The sequence below is a fragment of the Tetrahymena thermophila genome (assembly GCF_000189635.1).
Source record: "Tetrahymena thermophila SB210 genomic scaffold scf_8254697, whole genome shotgun sequence".
Lineage (NCBI taxonomy): Eukaryota > Ciliophora > Oligohymenophorea > Hymenostomatida > Tetrahymenidae > Tetrahymena > Tetrahymena thermophila.
The window spans coordinates 682352-705652 of NW_002476463.1; the positions used below are offsets into that span (position 1 = coordinate 682352).

General features: G+C 22.2%; 9 protein-coding genes across 9 annotated transcripts; 4 read left to right on the plus strand and 5 right to left on the minus strand. All coding sequences in view use genetic code 6, as the record gives it.

Moving 5' to 3' along the window:
* Positions 1 to 189: 189 nt before the first annotated feature.
* Positions 190 to 603, minus strand: TTHERM_000085618 (transmembrane protein, putative; the record flags this gene model as incomplete). Its single annotated transcript, XM_012796768.1, has 1 exon — positions 190 to 603. One exon carries the CDS (start codon positions 601 to 603, stop codon positions 190 to 192), a length of 414 nt encoding a protein of 137 aa, XP_012652222.1.
* A 79-nt stretch (positions 604 to 682) lies between these two features.
* Positions 683 to 1417, minus strand: TTHERM_000085619 (transmembrane protein, putative; the record flags this gene model as incomplete). The annotated part of the gene is made up of 2 exons (XM_012796769.1): positions 683 to 720; positions 781 to 1417. 2 exons carry the CDS (start codon positions 1415 to 1417, stop codon positions 683 to 685), a joined length of 675 nt encoding a protein of 224 aa, XP_012652223.1.
* A 133-nt stretch (positions 1418 to 1550) lies between these two features.
* TTHERM_00085620 (kinesin motor catalytic domain protein) lies at positions 1551 to 5347 on the minus strand (the record flags this gene model as incomplete). The annotated part of the gene is made up of 7 exons (XM_001012709.2): positions 1551 to 1720; positions 1785 to 1943; positions 2211 to 2567; positions 2629 to 3562; positions 3994 to 4147; positions 4433 to 4892; positions 5071 to 5347. 7 exons carry the CDS (start codon positions 5345 to 5347, stop codon positions 1551 to 1553), a joined length of 2511 nt encoding a protein of 836 aa, XP_001012709.2.
* A 1304-nt stretch (positions 5348 to 6651) lies between these two features.
* Positions 6652 to 10319, plus strand: TTHERM_00085610 (cyclic nucleotide-binding domain protein; the record flags this gene model as incomplete). Its single annotated transcript, XM_001012708.2, has 7 exons — positions 6652 to 6819; positions 6864 to 7444; positions 7497 to 7544; positions 7834 to 8371; positions 8427 to 8528; positions 8580 to 8699; positions 8757 to 10319. The coding sequence occupies exons 1-7, from the start codon at positions 6733 to 6735 to the stop codon at positions 10317 to 10319; spliced, it is 3039 nt and encodes a 1012-aa protein (XP_001012708.2). The 5' UTR covers positions 6652 to 6732.
* Positions 10320 to 11262: 943 nt separating this feature from the next.
* Positions 11263 to 14238, minus strand: TTHERM_00085600 (hypothetical protein; the record flags this gene model as incomplete). Its single annotated transcript, XM_001012707.3, has 1 exon — positions 11263 to 14238. The coding sequence occupies one exon, from the start codon at positions 14236 to 14238 to the stop codon at positions 11263 to 11265; it is 2976 nt and encodes a 991-aa protein (XP_001012707.1).
* A 477-nt stretch (positions 14239 to 14715) lies between these two features.
* On the minus strand, positions 14716 to 15963 carry TTHERM_00085590 (hypothetical protein; the record flags this gene model as incomplete). Its single annotated transcript, XM_001012706.3, has 5 exons — positions 14716 to 14790; positions 14846 to 15300; positions 15484 to 15566; positions 15627 to 15818; positions 15881 to 15963. 5 exons carry the CDS (start codon positions 15961 to 15963, stop codon positions 14716 to 14718), a joined length of 888 nt encoding a protein of 295 aa, XP_001012706.3.
* A 978-nt stretch (positions 15964 to 16941) lies between these two features.
* TTHERM_00085580 (hypothetical protein) lies at positions 16942 to 18425 on the plus strand (the record flags this gene model as incomplete). Its single annotated transcript, XM_001012705.3, has 2 exons — positions 16942 to 17414; positions 17756 to 18425. 2 exons carry the CDS (start codon positions 16942 to 16944, stop codon positions 18423 to 18425), a joined length of 1143 nt encoding a protein of 380 aa, XP_001012705.1.
* Positions 18426 to 19972: 1547 nt separating this feature from the next.
* On the plus strand, positions 19973 to 20773 carry TTHERM_00085570 (TLDc domain protein; the record flags this gene model as incomplete). The annotated part of the gene is made up of 1 exon (XM_001012704.3): positions 19973 to 20773. One exon carries the CDS (start codon positions 19973 to 19975, stop codon positions 20771 to 20773), a length of 801 nt encoding a protein of 266 aa, XP_001012704.1.
* A 1465-nt stretch (positions 20774 to 22238) lies between these two features.
* On the plus strand, positions 22239 to 23015 carry TTHERM_00085560 (phosphorylase family protein; the record flags this gene model as incomplete). The annotated part of the gene is made up of 1 exon (XM_001012703.3): positions 22239 to 23015. One exon carries the CDS (start codon positions 22239 to 22241, stop codon positions 23013 to 23015), a length of 777 nt encoding a protein of 258 aa, XP_001012703.1.
* Positions 23016 to 23301: the final 286 nt, after the last annotated feature.

Below are 23301 nucleotides of genomic sequence, written 5' to 3' on the forward strand. Positions count from 1 at the left end.
CAAATTTTTAATTTAAAATTTTAAAAGTATTCAAAATATAAATAATTTAAAGCTAATATTAGCTTATAAAATATAGATTCTCATATCATTTTAGATAATATTTTAATTTATAAATTTTAGTAATAGATTTAAGCATTTAAAAAAACTTATCAATAGTTTATTTTATAAATTATTTAAAATAATATTCATTCATTCATTTTTTTAAACATAAAAAATAGTTTATATTACTACTTTATTTTTTAAAATATTCACAAACCACATTAAAATAATGTAATCATAGACAACTTATAGGGCAATCACATCCATTTAAATCACATCCTCCATCGCAGCTACAATTATGACAACTACCATCGCATCCATTACAATCGCACCCATTACAATCACTACATCCATTACAATCACATCCAATACAACAAGCATAACAATTACACTCCTTTAAATCTTCAACTTTACAGCTTCCATCAGGTATACAATTAGTTTTGAAAGCTTAAAAGCAATCAGAAAAGCAGTCTACTATTTCACTAAAAAAATCACATAAACCATCTAAAACTGATGATCTGTTAATATTATTAACATTATTACTATTATTAATGCTAAATCCATTCTAGTTATTATTTTATTAGATTTATTAGTTTTAAGCTTCTTATATGCCTAATTAAGACTGATAGTATTCTTACATTTATCAAAAAAAATAGTTTATGATAAATTATTTTTTTTATCCTTATTTTTAAAAAATAAATAATTAATTAATATTTTTATTGAAATGTATAAAATGCTTACCTATTTATTTACTATTTTTAAAGGCTTAAATTTTTTTTCTAATAAGATAAAAATTTACTTTAAAATATTCACAAATTACACCAAATTTCTTTTAAAAACCTGCAATTATGTATTTTATTGGGTATATTTTTATATTTTTCAATGAAAAATATTTAAAATTTTGAGATGAAATAAAAAAGTTAATTAAAAGTAAAAAATAAAATATTGAAAGTGTCTTCTATAATTTAAAAACAGAAATAGTGTTTGTTAACTTTAATTACAACTATATTTCAATTAGAAATAAAAATAATCCTTTTTAATTACTTGAGCAAATAAATTTTTTTATACAAAGAGTTTATACATACTTGAGATTAATATTTAATAAATAACTAAAATAATCTTTTAAATTATTTTAATAATACAGAAAAAGATTTAATTATTGGTGGAATAATTCTATAAATAACTAAAAACATAAAGCTTAATTTATAAATTGAGAAGTAATTAGGTAGATAAATAATTTTTTTAAAGTAGATTTTTATTCAAAGAATTCTTTAGCAAAGTCTAAAATAGCTATTAAATTCTGTTTTAATAATTTTTAATTTGTATAACTAAGAAAATTGATTGCTATTTATTTATTTAATTTTTTGAGTAATTTCATTTATTTTTTAGGGATGAGATATTTAAGTTAAAATTTATTATAAAGCTTAAACAGTGACATTTTTTGTATCTGTTAAAATTTATTAGTTTGACATAAGAAATAGAAGAAAAAGGCATATTCAAATATTATAATATCACCTTGGAACTTGAATTTTATCTAATTTAACTCTATTTGGAGTTTTATTTGCTATTTAATCAAAATCAATGCTGTTCATATTTATATTATTTTTATTTAATTAGTTTAAGTTCATCACAGTCTAACTATTACTTAGAGGTCTTGCTTAGATCGGTTAAAGTTAAATATCTAAATCATAAATTAAAAAGTTTTAATTATTTTTTTAATTCTTTAAATTAAATCTTAAATTTACTTTTTGATCTTCTTTACTCTCCTCCCTAAAAGCTAGGTTCTAAGAAATGTGAATCTTACAAGCCCATTAATTTTTATTACGAAATTCTTTGAGATTCAATAGGATCTAAAGACACATTTGGAATTCTCTGCTTCTCGGGTTATTGTTACACTTTATGAGCTTTTTGAATAAAAAAATCAATTAATTTGCAAATATTTCATAAAATTAGCTAGTTCTTTAATAATATGGAACAAATAAATTTAACGTATTTTTAATTAATATTCCATTAGAATCTACATGCATAAATTTGTTAATTAAAAGTAAAACTTTAATGTTTATTAGAAAATATTTTTCCTTTATCCACATATTAGTAAAATATCCATCATTTTTTTGATACTTTTTAAAATATTCATTTTTATTTTAAAACTTTATTTATTTATTATTTACCTTTTTTAATTCTAATATTAGGTGAGTTATTTTTTTCTTTGAGAGACTCTTGAATACTATGAAGACTGTTGCCGCCACCAGCATCATATTTGGATAAATCAAATTCATCACTACCATTTTAAAAGCCATTATTGTATCTACTTGTGTTATTAGATTTGGCAGGCCCATTTCCAAACTAAAATTTGTTCATATCTTCAAAGTTGTCCATAGTACCGGAAGGTATTCTCTTGATGCTATTACTATGACTGTGAGAATTTCCATTTTAATGGTTATTGTTTTATCTATTATCAAAATTATTATTTTATCTCATAAAATCTATTTCCCTCGATTGTTTTTCTTGATCTATCATATCCATAGCTATTAAGATTATAAAGAAAATTTTTAACTTTAAAATTATTATTAATTAAATCAATCATACCTTATGCTGCTGGAAGCTTTGGGAAATTTAATTTTTTTTACTTAAAGTAAAATGGAGGTAATTTATATACTTAATAATCATCTTACCATTCTCCTTAGCCTTTTATAATTTCTATTTCATCAGGTGTAAGTAGCATCTAACATATTGACATAAGTATTTTTACTTCTCTTTGCTAATATCTTATCGTATCAAGAAGGTCCTCTTTTTATATTTCATGTTCTTTTTCTAAATCTTTTATTTCACTTTGAGCCTATTTGTATTTCTGATTCAGCTTTTTCACCTTCTTTTTTGTGGCGTCAAGTTCTTCCTATAGAGAAGAATATTTTATTTCTAAATTTTCGAATTCTTCATCTTTCTATTTCAATTCCTCCTAAATTTTTTCATGTTCTTACATTTACTTCTTTAATTTATTTCTCATTTAACTGATTTTCTTCTTTTTATCTTAATCTGCAGTACCACCCACAATAAACTTTTATTCCACTTCTTTAAGCTTTTATTCAATCATTAATTTTTCCTGCATTTGTTATTAGAACAATTTTTCTTTATTTTTCATCTCTTCTTCTATTTATTGTCTCTCTGCATTAAGGGCATCATTTTTTTCTTTTAGTTTTTTAACTTCTGATGAATTCATCACATGACTTGAGCTGTGCTAAATAGCAAGTTAAGGCTATTGCTATCCGTTTCCATTAACAACAGCATTAAAATTTACTTATTCTCCAGCTTACTATTTCAAAAGCATCTCCTTCAGCTTCTTAATTTCATCAGCATATTCTTTAAGCAAAGCATCCTTGGGATCTTGGTTAACTTTTGGTTAGTTTTTGATATTCTTTGCACGAGAGGCATATCTCAAAGTACTCAATGTTTCTTCATAATTATAATCTGCAGGTGATATAGCTGCTATCATAATTGTTTTAGTATTACCACCTAAAGAATCCTTTATTAATCATAAAAATTATTATTTATTAAAATAATAAAATCATTGTAAGATTATTCAAATATATTACAATCCATTTTAGGATATTTAATAAATAAAATAATATTAAATTAAATAAAATTTATGCTTTGCAATTTGATTCAAAACTAATATTTTTAAATCTTTTTTTATTAAAGTTTTTGAATATTTTCTCTTAATCAATTTTATAAAATTATAAAATATTTTTTTTAATTTTTTAAATATTTTATTTAGTTTCATCAATATTTTTTTTTAAATATTATCATTTTTTTTTTTGTTAATATTAACTTTTTAAAAAAAATAAATCTAAATTTAGACATAAATTTCTGATAAAAACTTACTTCTATCACTAATATTTAAATATTAAAGAAATCTAGTGTGATTATTAATGAATGAATAAATTTAATTTTTACCTGTAATAGACGAGTGAGTTTACTATCTCTGTATGGAACATGCTAGCTTTTACCATCAACTAAAGCACTTATGACATTACCTAAAGCAGATAGTGAAAGATTAATTTTTGTGGCTTCTTTAAGACGATCTCCTGTTGCTTAAGTTTTGCTCTATCTTTTTTTATTAAGTAATTAAACATTAAAAAATAAAATGAAAAAGTATTGGTTATTTAATTTGCTTGATTTTTGTTTGATTGTGAATGAATAATATATCAATCAATATTTATTTATTTATTCTTAATGTTTACTCTTTAATTCATATTGATTGCAAAAATTAAAAAAAAATAACCAGCACTCTCCTTTTTTTTATTTTTCTCTATTTTGATAGCTTAAATTGCAGTGAAGATATTCTTTAAATTTGCTTCAATTAAATGAAAGATTTTAAGCTTGAAATTAATACCTTTCTGAACCTGCTAAATCGACAAGATTCAGCTTTCCAGCTGTAATATGATCCTCTGTATCTCCCTCTACTTTATAACTACATTCAATATAGAGAGTAAAAATTGAATGTGAACGCGATGAATCCTTATTCATTGCAGTTGCACCCACACTTCTATTTTCTGTTCCTATGTTCATCCATTTTTCCATTTCTGCTACTGTTTTAACTACATTCATTGTTAAATCTTTGACAAATACACCTTTATCAGGATACTCCTTTAAATCCATACGTGCCTTTGCGTCTTTACCTAACAAATCATGTATTTCTTCGTTGTAAATTTCTATGTAGGAGCATCTCACTAAAAAATTTTTGTCATTTGCACTCTCTACTATGTTAATTATATGTGAAAACGTTCTTGGTATAATACCCTTCTCTACTTCATCGTTTGGTTTTCCAAGCATAGAGTGAGTTTTGCCACATCCTTTTTTATTAAAATAGAATTATTTATTTTCCATATTCAAACTTATTTATCACAATTGAATTATTCAATCATTCATATAGACTTTTTTAAGTTTCAATTCGATAAAATAACGAAATTCGAAAGGCAATTAACAAAACCTTCATCTCAAATATATTTTATATAAAAATTCTATTCTAACCTGTTTGCCCATATGCGAAAATAGTCCCATTATAACCCTCTACTACACTTTCAACTAATGGAAAAGCAGAATTTTCATAAACTGTTTGCTATTAAATATCTGGTGGGAATACATAATCATAAGTGAATACTTTAGCTGCTTCTGCATCTTTTCCGTTGGATAAAATAATTTAATTTGTCTATGGATCTACTTGAACTATGTTAGCACAACCTTTTGATATTTCTAACTTATTCATGGGACGAGCCCTCACCATAACTTTAACTGTTTCAGACGACATCTTTACTATAAAGTGCGTTTAATAAATAACTAACTTTAATGCTTAATACTAATATCAAGTTGATTCTATCTATTTATTTAATTATCAATAAATCAATCTATTTTAAGCGAATTAAATTTTGTAAATTAATTAATATTTATATTTTAATTGATTTTTGATAGTTTATAATAAAGTTATGTGCAACTTCATTCTTTTAAGTTCTCTTCAATTATTCTAAATTTACTTGATTTTTAAATGCTTTTTAAACATACTTCTTACTATTTTGCTAAGATTGATTGTAGAAGTCAGCTCTTAAAACCATTAATTCATTTCAGTAATTCTCTTGAAAAATATCATATTATTGCCAAAAATTTTAAGGAAATTACTTAACCTTAATTTGATGAATTTTGCAACTAACAAAAACCGACTTACCATACATTAATTCTAAATTAACCTATTTGATAGAAATTATTTGCTTATTTATTTTATATTTTTCAATAATTCATATTAAAAAGTAACATAGATTATATTGTCTACATAAGTACAAAGTATTTTTTCTACTTTAAATTTTAATTCAATATGTAATTTCGAAAAACTTAAAATATTAATAAATATTCTTAAATTAACAAAAGTACTTTCAAAAATATTTAATCAGAGGATGACTTTCATTTAAAGAATAAATACTATTTCCCATATATTCTTATTCAAGAGTTTTCATTTGATAAAAATATTCAAATTTAAAATATATTTTAAACTATTTTATTTACAAGTTAGATAAGATATTATTAATACTATTCATTTAAAGATATATCGATCTATATATTAACCATAATTTTCACTTTTAACATTACAATATTAGAATGTAGTCAATAAGTAATATTTTTTGAAATATTTTATGAATTTATTTATTAGCTTTAACAAAGATAAGGTAATAATTTTAAAGTATTACATTAATAAAATATTTTCCAATTTTATCTAAAAATAAATAAAAATTTTTTTATTTAATTTTAATATTTTATCATTTTAATTTAATGTGTGCTAAAATATAGTTTGTATTTATTAAATAATTCTTTGATAAACTAAACCAACCATATTATTTTAAAATCAACTAAAAATAAAAAAGGATTTGGCATTCTACAAATGATATAATAGTGGTGAAAAATAAATAAATATTTCAGAAATAAATAATATGCATGATTTTACAAATTATGTTTATTGAAAAAAATAAAAAGAAATCAAGATAAGACTGTTTAGTTTAATGAATAATAATAAAAGATTGGTTGGTATCTAGCAAACAAGCAATAAATAAATAAAAAAAAATTAATATTTTTTTTGGGTTACAATTATTATTATTTACTGAATATACAAAAAAAGTAATAAGATAAATCTATTTAGATAATTAATAAATGTCTGAATAGAATTTCAATAACAGGAGATAATCGAACATTTATTCTAAAAATTATCTACTCTTAAGCAGTCCTTAAGATGCTCAAGTATTTTTTCATTAAAATTAACTTTTTTGAACACATTTTTCAAGGATTTAGTTTGGATTCTAAACAAGAAAATTAAAAGTGAACATGAAACATAATTGATAAAGAAGTCTTTTCTAAAATTGCCTTTTTTTGAAGAGATGCAAAAATATTTTGGGGAGGATTTACTTGGCAGGTTGTTTATCAAAAGCAAAGTTGAGAATTTTAACTCAGGAGACTACTTACTCAAAGAAGGTAGTTGCTCTGATGAAATGTACATCATTTTAGTAGGCAAAGTAGCAATCAAGATATAAGGAGAGTCTTAAAATCAAAGAGAGGATTTCAATCCTTATTAAGAAGAAATGAATACTTAAATAGAAAAATTTATGAATAGACAAGATTTGTATAAAAAATTTATTTAAAATCGTAAGCATTAGCTAGAGGAAAACTATCAAAAAATACTTAAAAGAAGATAGGAATTGATTGAAGAAAATGATAAAAGAATAAAAGAAAAATAAGAATGGGAAGATCAAAAAATAAAATGGGGTTTAGTTGTTAAGCACTAAAATAGAAGAAAATTTTCAGTATATTCTAAAAGAGAAAACAATTAAAATCAAATCGATTTAAACAATCAATTCATATTCTAAAAGTAAGTAATTTCTTTCCAATTTATTTTAAAAAAGCTTTTTTATTAAACAAAGATACAGGTTTGATGGTATTTCTCCTAATCATAAGCAAGGATTGACAATGTAATTTGTCTTTAAGCATAAAAAATATTAGTTTTTTTAAATTGATTTATATTTTCTTGGTTGAATTTGGCACAATTAAAATAATAAACAGGTTTTTAACTAAAATTATTATTGTTTAAAACAAATAAATATAACAAAAAAATGGATTTAAAAATTATAATTTAGAAATTTTGTAAATTCTAAGTATTAAATTTAATTTTGATCAATGAAACAAATTCTCAAAGAAATAATAATTTAACAATATAAAATATGTTTATTTTTTTAATAGTTTTTTTATTAAATATTTAAGCAATTATAAAGGAGAAGCAGTTTAGGATAATTTGTTGAAAGTTTATACTGAAAATTCATCTAAAAGGGGTAAAAAAAAGAAGATTAATGAAGGATTCTAAGATTATCTTTAGATGGTTTAGGTGAGAAATTCATATAATATTTCTTTAAATCCTACAAATAAAGAAGAAGAATAAATAATGGACCAGTCTCCAAAGGAAAAAATTATTAAGGTTTTGGAGTAAGGTGAGTATTTCGGAATGAATTCATTGTAAGAAAATAAAATTTAAGAATACAGTGCAATTGCATTAACAAATGTAAGTGCTGCTGCTATTTCTAAAAATTTATTTGAAGATGTGTTATTCAGCTTTTTTGAAAAGAACCTTTCTAAAGAAATCAGCTTTTTAAGAGATATTTCTATTTTTCAGACTTTAAAATAATATGAGCTTGATTACATTCATATGCAAATTATTAGCAAAGTTCTAGAAAAAAATGCATTCGTTTACAAGAAAGGAGATTCATCCTAACATTTATTTATCGTTCTTGAGGGGGAAGTAGAGGTAACTAGTAAAGCTCATAAATATAAAATTAAATTATTGTCTTATTATTAATTAGATTTGTTATGTTGGAGATGAAGAAGAAAAATAAATTATTCAAACAAATTCTTAAAAAGATAACTTGCTAAATTAAAATTCTCCTTAAAAAAGGGAATATCCTGTAAACTTTTAATAATCTTATTAAAAATTAAAAATTTCAATTTATTTTAAGGTTGCAATACTGGGTAAAGGTGCTATTTTTGGAGAAAGTGAAATTCTAAAAAATTCAGAGAGAAAATCAGAAGTCAAGGTGGTCTCATAAAAAGCCCACTTTTATTTACTTCCTAAAGATGTATGAGTTTTTAACTAAATAAAGTATTTAATTTATCATTGATTTATATAATAAAAGTATGTCAATATTTTGCTTGAAAAGTAAGAATTTAAGTAAGAGCTGGAATTTTAAAGGCAGTTAAAATCTCAATGTAGAAAGAAACGTTTAGACCAGCTAAAAAACATTGAAAAAGAAGGAGAAATAAGAAAAAATTAGATAAAATACTAACTTTTTAAGCTTAAATAAACTAGCAGCACTGAAGATTGTTTGTCCACTTAAAGAAAATTAATTTAAAATAATTCAAACTTATTACCTATCTTACCAGCAAATTATACTGCTAGAGAAATTAACAAATCCTAAGAAAATAGTGCCAGGTTGCAAAAATAAGATGATGAAGATAATCTTGAAAATCATTTAGAACTATATTAAACTGTTCCTTAGAAGTCTAGCAATAACCTAGATGGACTTAAATTAGCAATGAATAAATTCAATTCTATTGACTTTAATGATAATAGATTATACGATTTTTGTTAACCTAAATTCGGCTCCGTTAATAGCGTTTAGATACACCCAAAAAAATAACTTCCAAAAATATAAATTTTATTTGACTAAATTTCAAATAAGGTAGATAAAAGAAGCTACTCATATAGAAACACTTAGATTCTACAAAGAGAAAGATAATATAGTTAGCCATAGATAGATTTAAGCTATTTGAATAGAAATCATAATTAAAATAGTCAACTATAACTCTCAAATTCAAATAAAGTAGCAGAAAAAGATGAATAAAATTAAAACTAAAAATAAAATAGATCTATTTCTTTAAATAACTAGCTGCCTTAGAATAGCTAAAATTAACTAATTAAAGAAACGAATAAGTAAACATAAAATATCAACAACAACCACAATAATAATAAAACAATAGATTATGGTTATGACATGCCATTTGAAAATGTTTATATTAAAAAATAATTATCAATTTAAACATAAAATTAACAAAATAGCATCAACAATTATAATTTACTTGAATAAAAGCCTTAAAAATAATTCTAAATAAATGATAGCAATAAAATAGTTAACCAAAAAAGAAAACAATCACTTGAAAAAGCACTTTCTTAGTCTTTAGATCAATCAAAACAACATAATTATAATAATTTTTAGAAAAATAATGCTGAATAAATATAGTATTAAAAATCTAGTTCATTATCATAAGAGGATTATATAGAAAATGATGTAATCAATTATTAAATACCCATTTCATCTAGTCCTATTCCTTAGCTTAATAGTATAGAAAAAGACGATGACTTAAGCTTATAAGGTGAGGCATATGCTTATTTGAAGAAAGTAAAAAAGATCCCAGATCATCTGAATGTAATTCCTAGCTCTCCTCCTAAAATTGACCCATTGAGACCAAAAGACAAATAAATTTTTGTAAGAAAACCTATTTTAAATAAAATAAAAAAACGAGAAATAAAAATTGATAAAGACAAAGATAGACTTCCCTAGTTCTTTGAAAGATCTATTTAGTATCAAAAGTCTGTCATGAATATGCTGAACTATGAAAGACAGAGAGCTATGATTCAAATTAATTATGAGAATTCAAAGTCAAAATAAAATATTTCAAAACAGACATTAAATTAATGAAAACCAAAACAATCCATTTAAAATTAGTCTCATGTTTAATTTAATTTATTTTTAACTTTATAAAAATATTATTAAGTTAATATTATAAATTATGTAATATTTTTCAAATAAATTTTAAAGCAATTAAATATAAAAAACCATATTAATAAAAATCTAAAATAATTTAGTTCAATTTGATATAAATTTAATATAAATAAAAAAGGTTATTATTATTTTTTGTAACTCTACATTTAAAAGTGTTTGTGTAGGATAAAATATTTATAAATATAAATCTAATTAAATTAAAAAAATTTTTTTAATTTTGCTAAAAATTATAAATTAATTAAAATATATCATATTTATAAGATCTATGGCAAGGAATTTTGAGTAAAAACTACAAAATAATTAAATTAATTAAATCCAATTTATGTATAAAGATTTTATTAATCTTGATTGATTGATTTTAATATATTAATTTTTGAAAATAATTACAAAAAAGTAAGAAAATCTATTAATTAAATTGTATTAAGTTTTTTATCAATAAATGTGAATATCTTAGGAGTTAATTTTCAATTGAATTATTTTTTATTTCCAATTCCATTTAATATTGATATAATTCTAAAGAAATCAAAATTAATTTTATAACAATAAAAAATACTGATCGAATTATTATTATTATTTGGATAATTGATATTTATTTAAGATATTTATTGATAAATATTATATTATTCAAACTTTGTTTATATACTTTTAATTTAATAACTTTTGAAAAGTGTAACAAAAAATGGAAAAGTGAATTAAGAAAACTGTAATAAAACCTCTGAATTTATTTTAAATTCTTATTAATTTATAATTTTATTTTTAGAAAAAATTAATTTACAATTTTAAACAAACTTTTTCTTAAATAAAAAAAATGTATTTATGAAAATAAAACTGTAAATACAAAGTAACATAGACTTATTTTTCAAAAAACGAGTTTTTCTTTTAATTCTTATTGTAATTATTCTGGGAGAAGACCTTCATCCTCTATGAATTTTCTGTAAGGATCAATGCAAAATTCTTCACTTGATTTACTAGATGGTGTATCTATTTAATAGATTTTATTTTTATCTTTTTGGGTAATTTCCTCATCACCGCTTTCGTTATCACTTTACTAATCAAGGTCGATTTACTTTTTGTTTTGGTTTAGAACGTTGCTGGTGTTACCTTAATTGTTACTCACAGTTTTATTTTCTGTATTTTTAGATTAATTTGTCTGGCTATCAAGTAAAGAGAGTGCTTAGTTTTCTTTGGGTTCTACTAATTTATAATATTTATCTTTTTGCTGTAAAGATACTTGCATTTAGTTTTTATGAACATCTTATCTGAGTTACTCAATATGTGAATTCTTAGAACCACTAACTTATTGATTAGGTAGTCTTTAGGCTTTTGATTCATTTGTTTTTAATATTTTAGATTCATAAAAATCTATTAAGAAATCAGTGTCATATGCTTTTACTTCATGAGTATTAATGATGGTAGGAGTTGGTGTCACACCATTTTTTCTTTTTTCCCATTATATTTCAAGATATATATTTTTATTTAATATTTTTGATGAAAGGACTCCAGCAGCTTTATCTTTATATTTAAAATGACCTGTAATTGGAATTACTTCATCTCTAATATAATCATCTTCTTCATCACTTTCTTCATTTTAAGATGCTTAATCTAGATTATTCGCAGGCTAAGCAGTCTTTTTGTCATCTTGTCTTCCTTTTGAACAAATATTACCTTTTTATTCTAACTTATCATAATTCAACAACTTGTATGATGTTTATAACTATTTTGGTTTTTTCAGCTCTTTTTCTTTATCAAGATCTACAACATTTTTAATTTGATTCAGATTTTCATCTGACGAACCTGACTCTCTGTAATTAATGTTAACACCGTTTGCACTATCAACAGATATATTATCAATAACTTCAAGTTATTATGTAAGAGTTTAATGAGGATTCAATATTATTTCTTTTGTAGTTCCTTTTTTCTTTACATCTTCTTTAGTTTTACTGTTTTACTTTGGAGGTTATGATTCTTTTATTTTTTCAGTGTTTAAGTTGTATTTATTCACTATCTGACTAAGAATTTAATTTTACTTTTCATTTTCTATTTTGCTCAACAAATCTTTTAACTATTATTCAATTTCCTTTCCTAATTTTTTTTCTTCAGCTTTCTTTTGAATTTTCTCAATTAACTCTATATTTGACTCATCTATTGCAGCATTACCAACTTCTTCTAAACTTCTTTAATCTTTATTTCCAGATTTCTCTTTTTATTCAGAGGTTTTATTCTCCTCCTTATCTCTATCTTCATTCAAAGGACTTTCAGCATAGTTCTATTTTTGAATCTTCCTTCTCGTATTATACTTCTTTCTTCTTCCTAAATCATCTACAGTAAAACTTTCATCTACTTTAGAATTTTTCCCACTAGTTTAGTTAGATTAAACACTACCTCTTCCTCTCCTTCCAGTTCTATGTCTTCCGTTTGTTTGGTTGCTGTTAGAATTCTATTGTACAAGTTGAGTTGTTTACTTTGGTAAATTTTTATTATCCTCTAAATTTTGTTACTGCAAACCTAGATTTAGTAGTGGTTAATTTGAAAGATCCTCCTTTTTAACATTCATGAGCATTTCAGCGTTTCTTTAAGCTTACAAAAGAAATTAATTTTAGTAATTCTAAAGTAAAAGTGGATTAGCTAAAGCTGCTTGTAATTAGCCATTTTATTGTTAATTCTACTATTACTACTATTATTATTATTATTGCTGTTATTTCTATAATATAAATGGTAATTGCTGCATTGCTTATAACTAGAGCTAGGCTAAGTTTTAAAATTATAACTATTACTGTATCAATTAAGGATTTATTTGTTAAAATTAAATTTCATTTGAGATTGTCTTATTTAGATCAATGAATTATTATGGTATATTCCCATTTTGTTGTCCTTAGCCATTTTAATTTAAATTAATTTGCTATAAATTATTAGGAACTTCTTTTTCATTTGATTTTGCTTTTTTTTGTATTTTTTCTAAAAATTCAGAATCCAATTTTACATTTTCTTTTTTGCTTGTCCTTCTTCTTCTCGGTTTACTTTTAATAAAATCTATTGCATCTTGTATGAGTTGATTATCTTCTTTATTATTGAAACTTAATCCTGATTCATCTACATTTGTTTTTTTTCTACGAGTTCTTTTCTATGGTTTTATTTCACTAAAAGTAGAATCATTAATTTAACTGTTTTATCTTCTTCTTCTCCTAGTTCTTGTAGAAGTATTTCTCTTTTAATTAAGTTAGTTTTTTCTTTATGAAAAACCAGAACTTGAATTAGAAGAATCTTCCTCATCTCCTTCTTCAGATTCAATCATTTTTTTCTTTCTCTGCCCTCTTTTCTCATTTGATTTCCTAGAATTCTTCCTTTGCTCTAATTGAGTGGAAGGAATCTCTTCTTCTACACCAATAAACTCATCATCATCTTCATATTCTTCCATTACCATTCCCTTTTCTAAGGGATTTTAGTAATCTTCATCTGAAGTTGTTTTGCTTTAGCTTGACTCAGCATCTTTATAATCTTCATTTTCTAATTAGCTACCTTCTGACATATCTTTGTTGTTGTCTTTTTATTATTTTTTTTGTTTGCTTTCACTTGCTTTTTCTTTTTATTCGATGTCCATAGTTTCGTTTACTTATTATAGAATATCACTTTCTGGTATATTACCGTTTGTAGCTTCTACATTCAAAACAGAAGGCTCAAGAACATTATTTTAATTATCATTTTAATCTTTTGAATCATCAGAGCTGTAAAGCTTTTTCTTATTTCCAGCTTCATTTAAATTAAAATCAACTTCCTCTTCTTCTTTTATATCAATATTAGGCATATTATGCATACTATCATCAACAATATCAACCATTTGAAGGCAAAATAACGAAAAATAATTTTAAAATGTATTTTCCTCTTTTTAGAAGTTTAAATAATGAAAAGTTTTTTATAAATTAAATAATAATAAGAGATTAATTAAATCATTGTGAAAAACATTAAAATTATAAAAAGTTAATTATAAGAAGGATACTTTAGAGAGGAGGGAATGACAATAATTTTTTACTTCTAAAAAGAGGATAATATATTTTCAAAATTTAAGTTAAAATTCTAATTAAATATTCAGTATTATTAGCGAAACAATCAATAATAAATATCTTCAAATAATTTTCTTTAAAAGACGCACACTATATACAAAATTCTAGCTATTTTATCAGCATTTTACAAATATGGAATTTCCTTCATAATAATTCTTTAAATATTTCGCTTATTTAACAAATTATAAATTTAAAATCTTAATTGTTTATTTACATTTTATATTTTATATTTAATCGTAATGTTAGTTTTTTGATCAAATTTGCCATGCTTCCCATTCAAAAGGATCTGCAATGTAATTTCTTTTTTTGCTTCTCATTTCAGTGCAATACTTTTAAATTTTGGTTATATAAATATTTTATCTAAAAAATAATTAAATAACTTACCATCTTATCTCTTAAAATTTGGTTTTACATAGATTTTTGTTCTGCTAATTTCTCTCTAACTAATCTTTTATCTGAAATCATTCTCTCTTCTCTTAATTGGTACTAATCTTCTTTTTCATCTCTTTTCATTTCTGTATCTGCTAGCAATGAAAAGCCAGCTTCAAATTAATCTTGATATAATCTGTAAATTTCCCACCAAATATATTAATTATGAGGATTGTGATGTAACTCAGCATGTATATTTCTCCAGACATAAGGTGAAGGAGATTTCAAAATCTCCAAGGTAATTGTTCCCATTTCAGTTTAATACCACTTTGAGTGATGGGCATTCATAAACTTATAAGTTTTGATATTTAAGTAAAAAAGCACAGGAAAGTCACCTGTGAAAGCGACACCGCTTACAGTCAATTCAGGGAGGGTAATACTAACATTTAGTCTTAAAATTTCTAAATACCCTTTATAATTTAGTAAAATTAAAAAAACTATGTTATATATAACTCAAATTTAAAAAAAAAAGCATTCTTCACTAAATTGCAAATTATCTTAATTTAATAAATTAAAAATCATAATTCATTATTTTGAATTTATTTATTTGTGCCAATTTTTGAATAATTTAAAATGAATTTTTATTTATTTACCTGGAACATCTATCTTAGGACTAAATTTTATCTTCATTAAAATGTGTGTCATGTTCTAGGCCCACATGTAACAAGGTTCAGCCCTATTAAATCAAAAATTAATTCAAATTCTATTTAAAAAATTTCAAATTTTATGATTTTACTTTACAAGAGAAGGTGATTATTCTGGTAGAAGATTTGTCAAGTTTGAAAAAAGCGGAACATTTTCCAATTTCAATTTCTTTCTAATTTTAACGAATTCCTCATATAAATCTCTCTGTTTAGGATTAAAGTATTTTGTAATTAGAGTAGAGGAAGCATTAAACCATCCTTTATGAATTGTATGATGAAGACATCTATTAAAATATTTAAAAAAGCATCATATTTTTACTAAATTTATTAAAATAGTATTATTTACTATAATCCAATTATTTCATCTTTTTCTATTAAATTATTAATAAGACTCAGAGTTTCTACTTCTGATTTTGAATTTTAAAACATTTCTAAATAGTTAACTTCATTTTCTGCTTTTTAATTGCATCTTGTTAAGGTTATTTAAACAAAAATAGCTGCTAGAATAATAATATTCTTCTTCTTCATGATAATATAAATAGAAATTAATTAATGAATTGTATTTAATTTATGAATGAATTTATATAAAAATGTAAATATTTTGATGCTGATGAGCAAAAATAATTATTAATTTGAAATCTTACAAATGCTTAAAAAAAATATATATGAAATCAATTAAAAAATATGTTATTAAAAATTATTCAAGATTTTTATTAGCTTTTGAAATATTTTAAAATTTCTTTTTTATTCATAAAATTGTAATTTTAATTATTTATTTATTTTACATAAAATATTTTTTTTAATAATTCACTTTGAACTTATTATTAAAGTGTTTGATTTCATTTTTTAATTTAATTTCGATTCGTTTTTGAATAATTTTAATCGTAGAGAATTAGTGAAGCATTTCAAATTAAAAAATGAATAGAATTTATATTCGTTAGTTTTGCTACATAAATTATGAATAAATATAAAATAAGATAATACTAAACAAAAATGATTACAAAATAATGTTAAACCTACTATTAATGTTAGCTAGATTATGTAAACCAATAATACGTTTTTAAACAAAGATTAAATATAAAGTTTTTTCTATGGATCACGAATATAAAGATAAGAAAGGTTAGCTTTTTGTTTTATTATAAGCGAACTTATCAATAAAGAAATCAATAGAAATCTCAATGGTAAAATTGGTTATGATAACTGGTTAAATGCATAAATACACCAAAAAAACAATCAAAAAAGCTGATTAAAAAGCTAAGATATACTTAAAATTTTGTTATTGAATAAGCAAGTAAATCAAATTAAGTGAAAAAGGGATAGTTGAGATTAATAAATAAATTTTGAACAACATTTTTGGAGTAAAAGGATAAACAAATAAATTAGCAAAATAAATTCAACTTTTAAAATATGGCTCAAAAATAGTTCAGATTAACTAGCGATGGATTTCGTAAAAGCGTGAGATAGGAAGTGAGTTAAAAATTTTCAAAAGAGGAGAAGCTGTTTTATGAAGTATTTGAAGAAAAGGGTTATTCTAAGGACAACAAAATAACAAAAAATAGTCCTATCTTTGAAAAGAAATACAATACTTAAAACGATGTTATCTTTTTCCTAATTGAGCAAGTGGAACAGTAATATTAATACTGCACTGTTGAGTAGCTTGTCAATAAAATCATAGATACTATTCAGACCTTTCATTTAGACAATTAAGAGGATTAAGTAGAAATTAACACACTTCTTGAGTATCAAAAAATGCTCTACTAAATTTATGACAGATATGCTTAACGCTCCTAAATATAAAATCCTAAACGCGAAAAGTGCTATATGGAAATTTACCATATTAAAAATCTTGAATTAGTGACAGATATTTTCAAATATTATCAGTAAAAATTAAGATAATCATTTTTTATTTGGTTTATATTTAATAGATGATAATGATAATACATCTTAAAAGCTTTATTAATTCAATTAAGACACCTCAATATTCAAATAAAATAATTTTTTAAGATAAAAGCAAGAAAGTATGAATTTAAATAACTTTTCTAAAATGGGAATTAATTTAAAAAAACAGCAAATAAAAGATCTTTAAATAAAAATTTATTATAAAGAAAATAAAATAAATTAAAGCTAATTAGATATATATTTTCATTCTTCTATGATAAATTTGTTAGCTTTTAGAATAAAATATTACAATTTTTATTAAATAATTTTATAATTAATATAGAATCAAATACAAAGCTAGACTAGTGTCTAAAGAAAACGTATCTACTTTAATGAGCTAAATTGAGAAACCAGAGCCATAATTTAAAAGTATTTATGAATAAAAGAGCTAAAATTTGTGGAAAGAACCATTCTCAGAAAGGGCTGCAAATTTAGAAATTGTTGTTTTAGGTAAAAAAAAACCTGCTCATAGCCAATATGTAAGCAATGGGAAAAGTAATACTAATCCAGATGATTCTTAAATAAATAACACCGAGTGTGATAAGAACAAAGATTATGAGCAAATATCCAAGGTTGTGGTTGATTTCAATTTGATTTATGCTTGTATACATCCAAAATAATTTGAAAATAATAATGTCCACACCAAAGTCAACATTCAGTTCAAAGATTAAACTCCAAATGCTCCTTACACAGGTTTAACTACTATTCAAATGGGATTCAACTTTACTCTGGACACTGAAACTAAGCTGTATGTTATGGATTAATTATTAAACTATTTCGGCACAGATATAGATAAACTTAATTACGAAATTAGTGAAAGAACGAATATCATAAACGATATCCTCCTTTCCTTTAAACAAAAAATTGTATATAAATAATAAAGAGGTTTGGAAGAAAATCGTTAAAACCAAGAGCGTGATGCATGTTCTATTTAGCAGTGCTCTATATTTTGAATTATTCTTCATTCGCTCAACAAAATAAATCAAGTATAATAAATAAATAAATTTAATTCTTTCATTCTTACCAGCTTTTATAAAAACCCTATAAAATTCTATATTCTGTATGTATGTATATTTTGCTTATAATTTGGATTATATTCAATTAATTTTTAAAATATTAAAATTATAACAGCAAATTTAAGTTTATTTTTATCAAAATTATCATTTTCAAATATAAAATATTTCATAAATCAAAAACATATTTTAATAAAAATAAAAAAGTATTACCTAAAAGTTTAATCAAATTCAAAATATATTTATTAACATTTTTAATGGTCTGTATGTATGTATATTGAATACTTTTATTAATTTATGTTGCATTAAATTTAAGATAAAAAAATAACTTCTGCTAAATAAAATACAAAGAAATACTCTAAATTTAAATTATTAAAAATTTATATTTGTAAAATTTAAACTTTTTTTAACAAATAAATATTAATATTTTAATTATATTAAATCCTATATGAAATTATTAACACTTAAATATATATAATAAAGTGAAAATCTAAAAATATCAATATATTATTATTTATATTAACTAAAATACAAGGATAATTGAAAGAAAATACAAAGAAGATTATATTTTTTAGATTAATAATTAGATATTCAATAATACTTCATAATGCTATGTGTATTAGTTGAGCTCTAGTTTATATTTATTATATGTTAGTATATAAATACATCTTGATATTCTAAAAATTAAATTTGGAAAATTTTTAATATTAAAAAAGCATATCTTGATTAATTCGAACAGACACTATATATAATTTAATAAAATTTATTTTTACTTGATAATTTATTAATTTAATAATATCTATAAATTATTATTATTATTATTTATCTATCTGCTGAATGTAATTAAAAATATTATAAAAGTAATAAAATTTAGATATTTTTAATTAAATAATTTATCTCAGTAATAATTAATATTTTTTTATATTAAAAACATAGATATCCAGAAAATTCAAATAATTCTGAGCTAATTTTCAGTCAAATTAATTTATAATTCGCTATAAAATAATTCAAGTATATTAAGTAGATATTAAAAATTAATATTTAAAAAAATATTTTAAGTTATTATTTATCTTTGATAACCAAAAAAGATCTACACTGAAAAAATATATCTTAAATATATATGCTTTTCTGAACAATTGTTTTTAACAAACTATCTTAATTATTATCATGTAAGTTACTAAAAATTGTTTATTAAAATAAAGCAATACTTTAAAACATATCTTCAATATATTGAATATAAAATCAATGGTCTATTATGATTCAGTTTTATTAAATAAAAGAACACTCTCTTCATTTAAAATAGCGGTGCTTATCAAATAAATTTTTTTTAATTAAGTTTTTATTTAGAAGGTTTGAATTTTTGGCCCTATTTAGAGATATATAGATAAAAGATAGATAAATAGATTAGTAGAAGTTAATTAATTTTTTATAAAATAAATAAGACAAAATTTCTGAAATTAATAGCCAATAATTTTTGTTAGAGAAAAATGAAAATTGAAGATCAAAGCAAAAATAGCATTGATAAAAGTAAAAAATAATAATAAGCTGATCATTCGATTTGCTTAGGAGAAGACATTTATGATTTATAAGAGAATCAGAATGATGAAACAAAAGAAATAAAGTTTAGAACTGAGAATTAATATCTCTAATAAATATAAATCTTAAAAGAAGAAAATGAAAAATAAAAAAAGATTATTTTTTAATTGAGGAATACAATTAAATATTATGAGGAAAAGCAATAGCCAATTTACTAAGAAAACCAATTTAACCAAATATTAATGCCTAAAGAAAAAGATTTAATTAGTGAATGGATCACATAAGGTGGAAGAGAGATTAGTTTACAGCCTGTATATAGAGCTACAAGTGATGGGTTTTAGATAAAAAATATTTATTAGAAATGTTCTGAAATAAATAATTTAATAGTACTAATTTAGACAGAATAAAATAAAAGATTTGGATTTTTCACAAACCTTGAAATCAAAGATAATGGATATCAATTCATAACCCAAAATCCAAATGAAATATTTTTGTTTTCTCTTGATTTGAAGTAAAAGTTTACTTCGAATAAAATTAACTGCGAGCATGCATTTTATTCAAACGATAGTTACTTTTCAGTTGGTTAAAATGATATTTTAATATACACTAACTCAAATGAATCCGAAAAATCTTGCAATAACTTTGGTTGTTATGGAGAAAAGCAAGGAATTAATTCAGGAGGTTTTCTAAATGGCGGATCTAGAAATTTCAAGACAATTGAAATAGAAATTTTTAAAGTTGATTACCTTTGAATAATTAATTAGTCTATATTAATAAATATTCTAATATAAGATTATCTTGTTTTTTTCTACTTCAGCTTTTATTTATTTCTTAATACGATTTGTTCATCAAATAAATTATGATTGAATGAGTTATAATTAAAAGCTCTTATTTTTTATATTCTAAAATCAAACAAATTATTGATTAGAAAAATAGGTAACAAACATTTAATCAATTTAAGAATTAAAGCTAATTTATTAGCAATAATATTAATTACAAATAATTAAATAATTTATTTTTGTGGATAAGAATGGATTTATAAATTTTGAGATAGATCCTATTAAAAACTGAAAAATTTACCCACAGAATATTGTTTTTTGTTATTTTTTATAATTAAAATCTAATAATTCTAAAGTTTATGAAAAAACATTCACAATTTGACAAACTAAGCGAAAATTTGGCTCCTGCTTTATTAACTTATTATTATGAATTAATTATTATTAAAATATTAATTAAAATAAATTATAAATTATTTAAAATATTTTTTTCTTACATTAAAAAACTTATACTTAAAATCTTGCAAATAAATTTTAATAAGTTGACTTGTAAAATTAGCATTTTTTAAAAAAGATTTATAAACCTGCTTTATTTACAGATATTACAAAATTAATAAATAATTATTAAAATATCAATTAAAATAAATTATATATTATTTAAAATTTTTTTTTATTACATTAAAAAATTATTAATCAACATAAATAAAATCTTAATTAAAAATAAATTTTGATTAAAATATGAATTAAAATAAATTATAAATTATTTAAAATATTTTTTTCTTACATTAAAAAATCTTTAAAGCAGCTTGAAATTTTACAGATAAATTTTTTGCTGACTTGTAAAAATATTATTTATTTAAAAAAGATTTATAAGTCTGTTTTATAGCCTAATTATTATGAAAAATTATTATTAAAATATCAATTAAAATATTTTTTGTTACATCAAAAAATATTTAAACAAACATAAAATTTTACAAGCAAATTTCAATTTATCTTACTTGTAAAATAAAATTTTTTTAAAAAAGATTTATAAAACTGCTTTATTTACTGATTATTATTAAATAAATAAATTATTACTAAAATTCAATTAAAATAAATTATTAATTATTTAAAATATTATGTTCTTAAATTAAAAGATTTTTTAGGTGCAACTACATCTTAGTTAAACTGAGTTTTTATAATTACACTCATTTTAAAAAGATTTATTCAGTCATTATATGTAAGCTTTGATTTATGGAAATTAAATAGAAAATTCAATAATTAAGATATTTATTAATGGAAATTACTCAATAAGTTAAGACTTGCTTAGCAGAAGGTATTTATTTATTTAGTTATATCTTTTTTTAAAAAGGTATCCGTATTAAATTTAATTCTTACAGTATAAACTATAAAATCAAAATAATATATCAAAGAATCTAAAAGCGAGTTATTTAAAATAGAAATGAGCGAAACTTAGACTCAAATTAATTACATAGATTGGCCCAAGGAAATTAAGAAAATTATGTTCGTGATTGTCATGGAACACGAAGCAAACGATTTAATTAGTTTGATCAATCTAAAGAGAGATGAAACTACTTTAAACAATCCCTTTTTGGAAGGATATACATGTGAGTATAATAATAAATAGGTAATTTTAGTTAAGCCTCCAATCGATCCTGTTTACAAGGTTTAATCAGTCAGCACAGAGCCTGCTTCTTTATGTGTTTATGCTGCTATTAAAAAATATAACCCCGATATAGTTATTAGTGCAGGAACAAGCGGCGGTGTTAAAAGAAAGGAAAATCCAGATTTGCATTTGAAGATCAAAGATATAGTTGTAGCTTAAAGCATTTAGTTTTTTACAAGAACAATTATTATCAAAGACTGGGAAGGTTATGTAGCTGGTAAGCAATATAATTTGCTTAATCCCAAGCCTTTACATCAAATATTAGCTTTAAAGCCTGTAATTATTGGCACTGATAATAGCTTTACCAATGACAATACTCATGCTATTGAATAAGGCATAGACTGCATTGAAATGGAAGCAGCAGCTGAATTAAGAGTTTGTCACTTACTAAATGTTCCATTTACTGCTATAAAGATTATATCTGATGTTGAAATGGATGATCCTACAGAAAGAGAAACCTTATTTAAAGACTTCTTTGTCCATGGTATTAAAAATCTATCTATCAAATTAAAAGAATTCCTTGATGATATTGATAAAATAGCTAATTGGTGAAATAGCTGAAAATAGTTAACTAATTTATGTTTGATTTAATAAAATTGTAGTAAAACATTTATAAATTAAAATCTTTTTAAAAAAATGCTAATCTTTTATACAATTTCAATTTCAATACTATCTCCTAATTCTTTATTAATTTAATATCTTAAAAATTAAAAAGAATTTATTTACTTTAAAATCTAAAATATCTTGATATTTATCAATAAATTATCATTCAAAAAAAAATTCACAATTAATTTAATAAAATCATTTTGTAAGTATTATTTTAACAATTAAAAACGAA